Source organism: Salminus brasiliensis, chromosome 3 (genome assembly GCF_030463535.1).
Source record: "Salminus brasiliensis chromosome 3, fSalBra1.hap2, whole genome shotgun sequence".
Lineage (NCBI taxonomy): Eukaryota > Metazoa > Chordata > Actinopteri > Characiformes > Bryconidae > Salminus > Salminus brasiliensis.
In genome coordinates this window covers 38,653,526-38,665,946 of record NC_132880.1, presented here as the reverse complement: position 1 = coordinate 38,665,946, position 12,421 = coordinate 38,653,526, and the positions used below count along the sequence as shown (strand labels likewise).

At 43.9% G+C, this 12,421-nt stretch overlaps 1 protein-coding gene across 3 annotated transcripts in view; it reads right to left on the bottom strand.

Moving 5' to 3' along the window:
• Positions 1-12,421, bottom strand: part of elp2 (elongator acetyltransferase complex subunit 2) — a 29,346-nt gene that overhangs the window by 13,554 nt on the left and 3,371 nt on the right. For all 3 annotated transcript variants that reach the window (XR_011979301.1, XM_072676074.1, XM_072676075.1), the window contains exons 5-12: positions 9,274-9,351; positions 8,947-9,011; positions 7,985-8,051; positions 7,458-7,601; positions 7,161-7,244; positions 6,959-7,059; positions 340-471; positions 20-169 (exon numbers count right to left, since the gene is read on the bottom strand). Coding sequence is in view for 2 of the 3 variants with exons in the window: in XM_072676074.1 (XP_072532175.1) it covers positions 20-169; positions 340-471; positions 6,959-7,059; positions 7,161-7,244; positions 7,458-7,601; positions 7,985-8,051; positions 8,947-9,011; positions 9,274-9,351 (821 nt within the window). In the remaining variant the exon portion in view is untranslated. The remainder of the gene's footprint in view (positions 1-19; positions 170-339; positions 472-6,958; positions 7,060-7,160; positions 7,245-7,457; positions 7,602-7,984; positions 8,052-8,946; positions 9,012-9,273; positions 9,352-12,421) is intronic.

Genomic DNA, 12,421 nt, shown 5'->3' with positions numbered 1-12,421 from the left:
CTGGATTTAAATCTTAAACCTGTGAGCAATCTTTCCTCCTCCACGGCATGAACAGTCTGGTGGTCTGGTCTGAGCCAACGCTGAGGAGAAACTCTCCCTCTGAATCCCAGCTGAGATCCTGCACTGCATTGAAGTGTCCCGACATCACAACTCCTGGACTCCACTCTCCCTACACACCAACACACACTGACATCAGCACACTTTTGTTTTAGACTATTCAGTTCTCTTGTGTTCAGTATTTCTCCTGCATCATGGACTTCTACCGACCTTCAGGAAGAAATTGCATCAGCTGCTTTTGGAAGTCTTTTTAAATGCTGATGGATGAGGTTTGGTACCTACCTGCTGTTTCTGGTCTCTGTACCATAGATGCAGCGCTCCATGGAAAGCATGAGCCAGAATCTTGGAGCCATCAGGACTCATCTGACAGCCTAAGAAGCCCAGCGTGTTTCCTCCCACCTCTCCAACACGCACCTGGATACAAGAAGACACAGGAGGTGATTTTCAGATCTCTCCCAGTGAAGAGCTCACGTACTGCAGGTAGGCTTGAACACTATTTATCGCAGTCTTGACTGCGTGCGACTCCTGACATTAACAGCTAGATTACCGGCCCCTCTGAGGCCACTTTCCTAGAGTGGTGTGAAAGTCGATAAACAGTAAAATCTTTTAGGCCTAGATCATTTCAAGAGGGCATCGTACAAGCACGTTCCAAACAGCGAGGGGGGGGAACAGGCTTGCAAAACAGCATCATAGAAAAATCATCTCAAGATTTTGTGAAGCAACACCCATCGACTGCCAATTAAGGAGGCAGAGTGCCACTCGGCAGTGGGCTTTGTTTGACAGTAAATGGGAAAGAGCGGAGGAGTCACAGCAAATGCGTCAGTCTCACTGCCCCTAATGAATCTGCTGGTCGCAGAGGCCACTAATTACTGGCCATGAATCCTGGCCAATGAGAGCTGAAGTCTGCAGCTGTGCTCCATCTTAGTTTAGCCATCTATTATTAAGCAACATTACAAAGTGAACATGCCAGACCCCAAATAAATCAAACTGACAGGCCAAAGCAGAAATTATGCAAAACAGAGGCTATAAAGAAGGAGATAGAGGGGAATTTTAAAAATATTTTGTAATATATGCTCTATATGGAGAAAAGTATTGTGAGACCTGCTCATTATTTCTTCTAAAATCACAGGTAGTTAAAAAAAAAAAAAGTTTATCCTGCTTTTGTTGAAGTGAGTGTCTACTGTTCAGGGAAGGCTTTATATAAGGTTTTGGAGCATTGCTGTGAGGATCTGATTGTATTTTGCAACTGTAGCATTAGTGAGGTCAGGATGTTGTATGATCACCACCCAACCTCATCCCTTCCCCCAACTTCCCTAACTCGTCCCAAATGTATCGGATGGAGCGCCACCATTCCAGAGAACACAGGAGCAGAATACCCCTCTAGCCCCGCCTGGCATTAGGCATGGGGCCAACAGGTTCATGCTTATCCACTCCACAGACCAAACAAGCTGTGTATGTGCGCATCTGCACATCTGTGTCAGGAATGGGTGCAACTTAAAAGTAAATTAAATAAAATATATATGTACACACAGACACGCACACAACGTTGGTTATACTATAGCCTTGATTACATATAGGATGAATCAGAGTATAGGCTAAAGTCCCGTGACCTGGCTGAGCTATGAAAACCATTCATAGCATTGTATTCATTTTCCCGGCAAATTGTAAAACAAAAAGAGCAGTGTGCCCTCTGTCTGGCCCGTGTCTAACCTGCTTAATGCCGCTTGAGTGTCTCACATTAATGGAGGAAGCCAGTCGTGCTGAGAAGCAGGCACTAACATCATATAAAACAAGATAATTAGTCATGATTATGCCATCAGGGCTAACCTGGCTCCGCTTGTATTTATGGCAGTGTACAAGCAAGGACTAATGCAAACTGATTGAGACCATTTGCATTTGGCAACAATTCCAGACACACACAAAAAGAAAAAAAAAGCCTTGTGTTTGTTACATAATCAAATTGGATCCTTAGAAGATGTGGTTTCTGAGTGCTAGGTCTTGCCACCCACCACGGCTCTCTAGGCTCTAAAAATGAACCCGATTGCAAGCACGAGTAGGTAGCAGGGCACTGCTACAGCCGTGGACAAGCCACAGAGAAGCACCACAGTCACAAACAATGATGGACAGTCTATTGGTATGCCAAGCGCACAGCAAAGCTGTAAATCCCAAGCCATGTGACAGTTCAGTCAGTGTGTGTATCCACTTCTTACTAATACTGTTTGAAAAGGCCGGCTTCAAGTAGTCCCAAAGATTATGAAATCTCACTCTGCGAGCCCGAGATTATCATTTCCTTACATATTCCAACTAAACAGTCAAGATCCCATCTGATATCCGTAGTGGGTGTTCTGGCGCTCTTTAGCTCCAGCAGAAGCTCATGCGAGATGCCCTTCACAGGCCCACCTCAGCTGAGAGACATGGCGGAACTAATGATGACGATAAAGTGTGCCTTTCACTTTGAGTGGCACAGACCTCTGCGAGCCATTGTGGAGAAGAGCAACGCAACATTAACCAGATTGATTTTGAATTCCGTCCACATTGCCACTCGTATATCATACCGAGCTCCTGCAAGCAAAATGTGTAATCAGTCTTGTTTATGGGGGGGGGAACAACAGTATGGATCTGTGGCGCAATACACATGTCCAAACACTCACCAGAAGGTTTCAAACATGGACAGTCATATTTCACTGTGCTAAAGAGGTAAAACAGACAGAAGGCTAGTAAAGTTTGCACATAAATAACATAACACCTGTAACTGCAACCAATTTACATATCATCTGTATCCATAATCCTTTCGTTTAACTACCATGGGGAATTCCACAGATATTAAAAAACTGCATAATTCAAAATACAGAGATGTAAACAAAGTCATTCAGAGTGGTTCGATGTGAAATACTCTTTTCTAGAGAAACGACAGGAATCAGGAATTACCAGCTCCACACCAGAGGATTCGGAGTTATACTGTCTGGTACTCATAATAGTAAAACAGTGGTAAACTGAAAAAATAATATGTTAAACCTTGCTTCTCCAAAATGGCACTTTTTTTATGTTTTTAATCCCACTCGTTAATAATCTTCCCCCATCACATGTAATGATCTCAACTCAGGGAGTACAGATGCTACCTCCTGTGACAGTCAGCCACCGCCTCTTTTTGAACTGCCACCGATGCAATGCCACCAGGCTCAGAGGAAAGCGCCGGGTACCCCGCTTTCAAGCATCAGCTATCAGGCGCCCAGAGAGAACAAGGCAATGAAGAAATGATTGGGACACCTGCTCATTCACTGTTTCTTACTAAATCAAAGGCATAAAAAAGGGTCTCCACTGTCCAGAGAAGGCTTTCTTCTTGAAGCACTGCTGTGAGGATTTGATTGCATTCAGTGACAAAAGTGTTTGTGAGGTCAGGATGTTGGATGATCATCCCCCCCACACACACACACACACCTTATTCGCAAATCATCCCACATATTGGATGCAGCACACCCTTTCCAGAGAACACAGTTCCACTGCTCCACAGCTCAATGCTAAGGGTCTTCACACCCTTCTAGCCTGGCCTGGCATTACACATGGTGTCAATAGGTTCATGTTCATCAGCTCCACAGCGTTCTGATCTATCCATCACATCTGTGTCAGCAATGGGTACAGCTTAAAGTGGCTCAATTCATGAGAATGGATGTCCACAAGCATTTGGACATACAGTGTATATGAGTTCTGCCAAGGCTCTTTACGAGCCTTTCATCACCTCTCTAGCCCGATTCATCAGGGCTAATAAAGCGTTAGCATGTGGCTAATGGCTCAGGACTGACAGGCACTCAGTATGGTCTCACCACACAACGCCACAGCGCTAACAGCCAGCGTGACTTATTAGCAGGGCACACTTTACCCAGCAGTCCGTCTGGCCACCCCACTGCTAGCCAGCTCTCCACTAAATCTAACCAATTAGGCTAATCATTATGGAAGAGGCTCTCCTATTTAAATGTGTTAATTAGCCACACTGATGCTGGTCATTTCCTGCTTAGTGTCATTCTCAAAGGCAGTCTATTAGACCACCGTAGCATGGCCCCGTTTCGGTTGACCTGAGCGTGTTTGCGAGCGTTTCACACGAGCTGGAGGTGCCGTGATCTAGGCGTTCAATATCTCCTCTTTTTAAGCTGCTCTGTTCTAGTACAACTTTTAGACACAGGGCTTTCATTAATTCTAGCCTTTTGTCAGGAGACATTGCGTAAGATGGCAGCTATAACATAATCTCAGCTTTTAAGCAGTCAAGCTCTGTGTGAAATGGTGGGAAATGGGCGGTTGGAAGTAGGAAGAGAGGGAAAGCGTGCGAGAGCAGACGCCTGCTTCCTTTGGAGGCAGAGAACCTGTCAGTTCAAAGCCTTGCAGTGGCGTTTGAAAAGCCAGTTCACGACCCACTTCATATAATATGCCCTTTACCACCAAATACAGAGGACACACCGAATGCATTTCCATGTATGCAGCACAGACAACTAAAAAAAGGAGACACACGCAATGGTTTCTTACTACATAAGAGTTTCCGAGAAAGCAGAGCAAGTACTCTCGCTACTTTTACAACTGCATTCCCTCAACGCAGCTCATCAGTTTTAATTGGATAGAGCTCAGGTACAGTGGCGCACGTGAGCCAGCTGCAATTCACATCGAGACACCACATCAGGAGCAGGAACGTCTGTAGACAGCACTGATCTGAGCCCCACAAAGCCATACCTGCTCACCGGAAGATCAAAAGATAGCCGCTCTTATTGATCACCCATGAAGCTATGCCTGTTATCTACTGCTGGAACGCCAATCAAAGAGCCTTGTTAAGGTTGAAGGGGAAGACAGGCCTGCTTTGAGGCTGACACCGAGCACCAGGAGGTTATCTTAGGTACCTATGCGGTCATCACTGTCATCGGCTCGCAGCCAGACAGAGCAGACCATGCTCCTCCCACCTTGCCTCCACGCCGAGACTGTGCTTCCAGAGGACGAGGAGAACTAACAGATGTGTTCTGTCTGACAGAGAGGGCGGAGCACAGCAGAGGATCTGGCTTCAGCTCTAGAACACGCTTCTGCTACCTGCTCGTCCAGCAGAGGACTCTGAAGGGTTTCGCGGCTGGCTGGGAAGAGAGCCAGAGGACACAGGAAAAGCAGAGAGAGAGAAAACAGCGACCCCACTGAGAGGTGGGAACTCTCCAGCAGCCCTGTCTGAAATGCTTCCAGAGAAGAAAAGAGAGCAATGTGACTAAGACAGAGATCTATACTTATGTAACAGAGGTGCAGTATTACCTAAAACATTGTGTAACGTCCCTGTTTAGGCTTACAATAAATATAATACTTAGTAGTACAACAGACTCTTCAAGTGTGTTTAGTAAAGGCAACTGTTCTGAATACTATCATGGAATCATTTGGATGCTTAAATGGTTCTTTGCCAGGTTAAATTGTTCTTCTCTATGGAGAACCTCTTGTATGTGCTTCCTTAAAGCTTTAAACCTTTTACAAATGGCTCTAAATAGCATCATTCATCTTCTTTTCTGCTTCGTCCTGGTCGCGGTGGGTCCAGGGCCTACCCAAAATCATTGTGTGTGAGGCAGAGATACCTCTTGGAAAGGGTGCCAGTCTATCACAGGGCACCACACACTATCAGGCACTCACACCTAGGGTCTACTGTGGTCACATTTGTGTAATCTAGTAGTCTTTTTTTTATATAAGTATCATACCAAAATGAGTTTAATGTCATATGTAAATACTAGGGCAGCTTCAGCTTCAGAATGATGTACTCAGTAGTTCATACAGTTCATACGGATGCTACAGTGATTTAAAAAGGCTTCATTTGTTTTTGTGAGGCCATAAAAATGAACACTCAAGCAATAATACAGTCGAAGTCTGTGCTATAATGTGAGACTTTGGCACTGGTGTACTGCAGTCGTAAGCACGTTACAGCATGAACCTCAGATGTATCATTGCAATTATACCACAGTTGCATTTTCACTGTTTACTGTTACATTTTAAGATAAAGAGGACAGACAAAAGGTAAAATAGCCCACCCTGCTGCTAAAACACCATCAGAATATGTCCTTCAGTTATAACAGACTAGAAAAGCTGATAATTTCCCAATCATCAGGGATACAAACAACGGCCAAAACATTACGCGATTTTACAGGCTATATTAATCCCAGGACTACACACACACTGTCAAATCTGTTAAATATGAAGAACTTAGTTAAGAACATAGTTTCGTATTCATCTGCTCTGTACTCAAATCATCTCCTCTACCTTTAACCGTGCAGCAGCTCATGCTTCCTCGGGTTGGCTGTTCTAAACTGTGTCTCAAACTGCACAGTGTATCCTACCTACCTCCATACCTACCTAGCAACAGTTTAATGAGTATTAGTCTGTTATAAACCTTCTACAGATTTCAGCAGTATTTCAGTCTAGTCTTTTTTTATGAAGGACAACACAGGACAGCCAATCAGAACAGAGGTCACATAACCCAGTCTTAAGGATGCAGTAACAAAAGCAGCCTATTTCATTCTATAAAACAAAGAGTGAAATATGTTAATGATTTAAGAGCGTTTATGGTTCCTGAAACTATATGGAAGTCATAAGTGGATGACTCTGGGATGTATGTAAAGTGCAAGGAAACTGTAGGATATGGGCTCTTTCATTTCATGAGGCATCGATCCCTAAAGAATCATAATCAAATCTGTGTGAGGTCTGAGATTTACACACAAGCAGAAGTCACTGCACTGACACAATAACGAACAGAGAGCCCTAAATACACTCAGTTCCTCCAGCAGAGTTCATCACTGCAACACTGAGAATCAGTGGAACACAATCAGTGGCTTTGCAGGTTTGCTGGTTATGGCTCAGAAAGACCACCCTGACAGAAGAAGAGTATAGTGCCTTGACTAACCTTCTCCACCCACACTCCTGACTCCTCCTCCGGCCCCCAAAGGATCATGGTTTTGTCCATGGAGGCAGAGAGCAAGCTGAGAGGCTGTTCCACTATGCCGCCTGCAGGGGGAGACAAACAGCAACAAATTTAAACTACAATGAAAGTCAAAAATAAAACGTAGATATTTTTCAAACTGCTGTAGGAACACATGTGCTGAAACCTTTGTTAACTGGTGGTTGCCAGTGGATGCCATACACCCAGTTCTCATGGCCAGCTAACACGGTCTCGAGAGTCACTGCATACACTGCGGAAGAGAGAAAGGACCAGTAAGCGATAACCAGTAAAAAGCAGCTTCAGTGAGGTAAACATCTGCACATTATCTTCACTATACATGTATCCACCAAATCTAAACCACATAGCACACAGCTTGTCTCTGTTTTTACTGCAGTTTTCCCCAGACGTGGAATGGAAGTCTGAACAAGCTGGGTTTACAAGAGGGAGCAAGAACAGGCCTCACCATTTTCCTTCACCTCAAACACATCCTCCTTCATCCTGATTGCTCCCTCAGCAGACGTATCTGACTGTGGTGCACATTTAACCACCAGCCTCCACACTCTGATCAGACAGTCCTGAGAACAACTGGCCAAAAGGAGCTCCCCATCTGCAGACACACAAATAAACGCAGTACCTGCTTAGCTACTTCAGTATATCGGTCCTGCAGAGCATGGAGCCTTTAGCTGGCAGGGAGTGCTTGCTTCATGCATTATGAAGGCACACTAGAGTGAAATCAATTTGGCTAGAGGCCCCTGAGGGTGCAGCGTTTTATATTCAGAACCGAGTGCAGAACCACACTTTTACCTTATGAGTCTGAATGTGTTTGAAGTCCTGCAGAGTAGCAGTTAAGGTAATGAATCTTTTAGGATATTGGTTAAACATTATTCAGTGTACCAAGTAGTAACTGGAAACATAAAAGTATTATGTGTATTAGTACAGTACGTCCATATCCTCCTTCCTCACAGCACAGATAGAAGAGAAAACACTTACCCTTGGCTGCCCATTCCACACTGCGAACCCAATCCTCATGGCCTTGAAGTGTCAGTACTTTCTGAAACTGAACAACATGGCATGAGTTGGCATGCTTTGAGTCAACGGGTATGCCAATAATAGAACCATATCTTTTGGGGCGACAACATGCTACAGATAAAGCAGATGGACGTGATTTCATTTTAAGCTATGTTTCATTACATTGTACAGAAGTAGGTCTGTCAGCTTGTTAACTATCTAGCATGACCCCTAATTCATCTAATGTTTTAGTCTGTTTAAAGCAAGCAATCTAACTTAAACAACTTAAACAAAAAGGTAGATCAGCTATTACTAGAAGGTATAATTGCACACAAAAGTCAGTTTGGTTCACACCATGGATTGGATCTCACAGTTCCATAGGAGTACGGTACAATAAGGTTTGTACACATTATCCTTGTCCAATTCACCAGGATTGAACAAGAACTGAAACAAGATACTGAAAGCCAGAATTTTGGTGAAATACTTGTTTTTGTTTGTTTTTTTTGTCATTTTGAATCCTAAAGTAAGAACAGTGAGTGATAAAGAATAAAGAGAGATAAAAACAAGCTTGGGGGGGGTCACTGGCTATCAAAACTATTTAAAAAATGTGGTTTTGCCTCTATTTCCACAACACTGTGCAATGGGGTAGTAAACCTGAGCTGCAAATTCACTTAAGAAAGGTTGGTGTTAAAGTTATTTTTTATTGCACTGTTTGAGGTTTTAATTGACCTTATTGTTATTCGTTTATAGTTGTTTTCTTTTAATGCTTTTTAAACTTTTACACCAACTTTAATGTGATAGAGACAGAGTTGAGTCGCAAGTCATTTAATTGCGAGTCAGAGATCTCTATGAACTAATGAAGTCATCAAGATAGGAAAGCCAACATCACACTGATGTGACATCAATAATTTGACAGCAGTAACAACACACAAACTCTTCCATACCTGTCCATTAAGCTGCACATACAGATAGACTTTACGGTCATCTCCGCCACATGCCAGGACAGGCACTAAATCAACAACGAGAAATCAGTTACATTCCACACACGCCATGTGACAGACAAACGATTACATCTGTAAACAAAAAGACACATTCAAAATGCATATGCGCCGCACTGCACAGCAGATACGTTGTCAGGGGCTGCATAATGGTGCTCCATTACAGAGCTGAAACATTCAGATTTCAACATGACATTCAGTCACACAGACGCAATGGAGACAAATGACATGAAGGGAAAAGCAATTCAGTGCACAGCAGCATGCACAGCTTACCTTCGCTGCCTGGCAACAGCGCTAAGGAGACATCCATCATGAAGCCGCTCCCAAAAGATATGGTCTGGAGGCATTCCGCTAACAAAGATCATAAACACACCATGAGTGCGAATTAAGCCAGTTAGCTCTGATGCATTTTAAAGAGGCTGCTGTTGTGATGCATTCCTAATCCACACACTGTCTGAATGCAGACATGAGTAGCCAGGGGTAGGAGTGAATTACAGGTCACTCTGGGTCTGGAGTTAAGGCGGCTTGCAGGCCTGTTTCACACAATACCACGTGCTGGGAAAAGTAAAGTACAGAGGAAGTTTCTCCTTCTGAGCTGGCAATAATATGTTAATTATTCTTTAATATATATATATATATATATATATATATATATATATATATATATATATAAATAAAGGGAACACTTAAACAACACAATATAACTCCAAGTAAATTAAACTTCTGTGAAATCAAACTGTCCACTTAGGAAGCAACACTGATTGACAATCAATTTCACATGCTGTTGTGCAAATGGAATAAACAACAGATGAAAATTATTGGCAATTAGCACGACACACTCAATAAAGGAGTGGTTCTGCAGGCGGGGACCACAGACCACTTCTCAGTACCTATGCTTTCTGGCTGATGTTTGAATTACTTTTGAATGTTGGTGGTGCTTTCACACTCGTGGTAGCATGAGACGGACTCTACAACCCACACAAGTGACTCAGGTAGTGCAGCTCATCCAGGATGGCACATCAATGCGAGCTGTGGCAAGAAGGTTTGCTGTGTCTGTCAGTACACCAGGAGACGTGAAGGAGGCCATAGGAGGGCAACAACCCAGCAGCAGGACCGCTACCTCCGCCTTTGTGCAAGGGGGAACAGGAGGAGCACTGCCAGAGCCCTGCAAAATGAACTCCAGCAGGCCACAAATGTGCATGTGTCTGCACAAACAGTTAGAAACCGACTCCATGAGGATGGTATGAGGGCCCGACGTCCACAGATGGGGGTTGTACTCACAGCCCAACACTGTGCAGGACGCTTGGCATTTGCCAGAGAACACCAGGATTGGCAAATTTGCCACTGGCGCCCTGTGCTCTTCACAGATGAAAGCAGGTTCACACTGAGCACATGTGACAGACGTGACAGAGTCTGGAGACGCCGTGGAGAGTGATGTGCTGCCTGCAACATCCTTCAGCATGACTGGTTTGGCAGTGGGTCGGTAATGGTGTGAGGTGGCATTTCTTTGGAGGGCTGCACAGCCCTCCATGTGCTCGCCAGAGGTAGCCTGACTGCCATTAGGTACCGAGATGAGATCCTCAGACCCCTTGTGGGACCATATGCTGGTGCGGTTGGCTCTGGGTTCCTCCTAATGCAGGACAATGCTAGACCTCATGTGGCTGGAGTGTGTCAGCAGTTCCTGCAAGATGAAGGCATTGAAGCTATGGACTGGCCCGCCCGTTCCCCAGACCTGAATCCGATTGAGCACATCTGGGACATCATGTCTCGCTCCATCCACCAACGTCACGTTGCACCACAGACTGTCCAGGAGTTGGCAGATGCTTTAGTCCAGGTCTGGGAGGAGATCCTCATCAGGAGCATGCCCAGGCATTGTAGGGAGGTCATACAGGTACGTGGAGGCCACACACAATACTGAGCCTCATTTTGACTTGTTTTAAGGACATTACATCAAAGTTGGATCAGCCTGTAGTGTGTTGTTCCACTTTAATTTTGTGTGTGACTCCAAACCCAGGCCTCCATTGGTTAATAAATTTGATTTCCATTGATGATTTTTGTGTGATTTTGTTGTCAGCACATTTAACTTTGTACAGAGCAAAGTATTCAGTGAGAATATTTCATTCATTCAGATCTAGGATGAGTTATTTGAGTGTTCCCTTTATTTTTTTGAGCAGTGTATATAACATATATAGTATATAGACAAAAGTATTTGTTAACCTGTGTCTCTTTATTTCTTCCAAAATCAAAATAAAAAATACCTTCTAGAGCAGGTACTGTCTTTCTACTAGTTTTTAAAGAATTGCTGTGTGGATTTGACTGCATTCAGTGACAGAGCTTTAGACAGAGTTTTAGAGAAGTCAGGATATTGGATGATTACCACTCACACCCTATCCCCAACTTAATCCCAAAAGTATTAAATTAAGCTAACACCCCTCTAGCCCATGCCTGGCATTAGGCATGGTGCCAATAGGTTCATCTGCTTCAGAGACTTCTATTCCACTGGCAATACTTCTCTACATTGACTAGACAAGCTGTGTGTGTGCATTTGTACATCTGTCAGCAATGGGTGAACTTTTTTTCGTTGGCTTCACTAAAGGGTATGGTGTCCACAGTACAGTTCTTTATTGTCTGAACTGGAGCAATAAGGGTAATGCAGCCATCAAGAAATGGGAATCTTGTTGGAGTAAGTGGGGTGAACCGTTCCTTTAATGGTCTGGGGAAATGGAATGGAAATAAAAGATTGTGGTGAATAATTAAGATCCTTTCAGCCAATCAGATTACTCGACTTACAGCTTTTAAACAGCTGCACTAAGTGCAATGATGCTTCAAAACAGAAGAGCGTGAGGGTACAGATGCCTCATTCCACTCTCAGTATAGTTCTCCATTACTATGTTAAAGAAGTAGATGGGAACAGTCAGCATGAATGTTTTGTTATTTTCTGCATCTCTGGAGCTTCAGGTTAGAGTATTAGGGGGGGTTATACCTCCTTTAATTTCCTTACATACACAGTCAAAAGCGGGCAGAGACGTTCTGGTAGGCCTCATCTAGCTTCCAAATAGATGTTTCATGTCCCACTTTGTAACATTGGTGAGTCAGGCAGGGCAATGCTCGCAATAACTGCATGCCCAAAGTAAAATCCTGCGATATTAGTCTACCAGGTTAGTGAACATGCTTCCTTGGCTTCTTTTAGCTGATTTTAGCTTCTTTTAGTGACGGTTTTGTGTCTCTCAGCATGTGTACACTGGTCCTTTAGGGGGTGGCTCATGCTACCCAGCACTGATCTGAAATCAGACTCCTCCTTGTTTAACCTGCTCTTTTTAAGAGGCTTGTCCAAAAGCCCTCCTAACCAAAAAAGCCTTGCTTTCTACAGCCTAAGTAGCCTCTACTTTTCCACAGCCGTTTACATGGTTATTATCCTTTA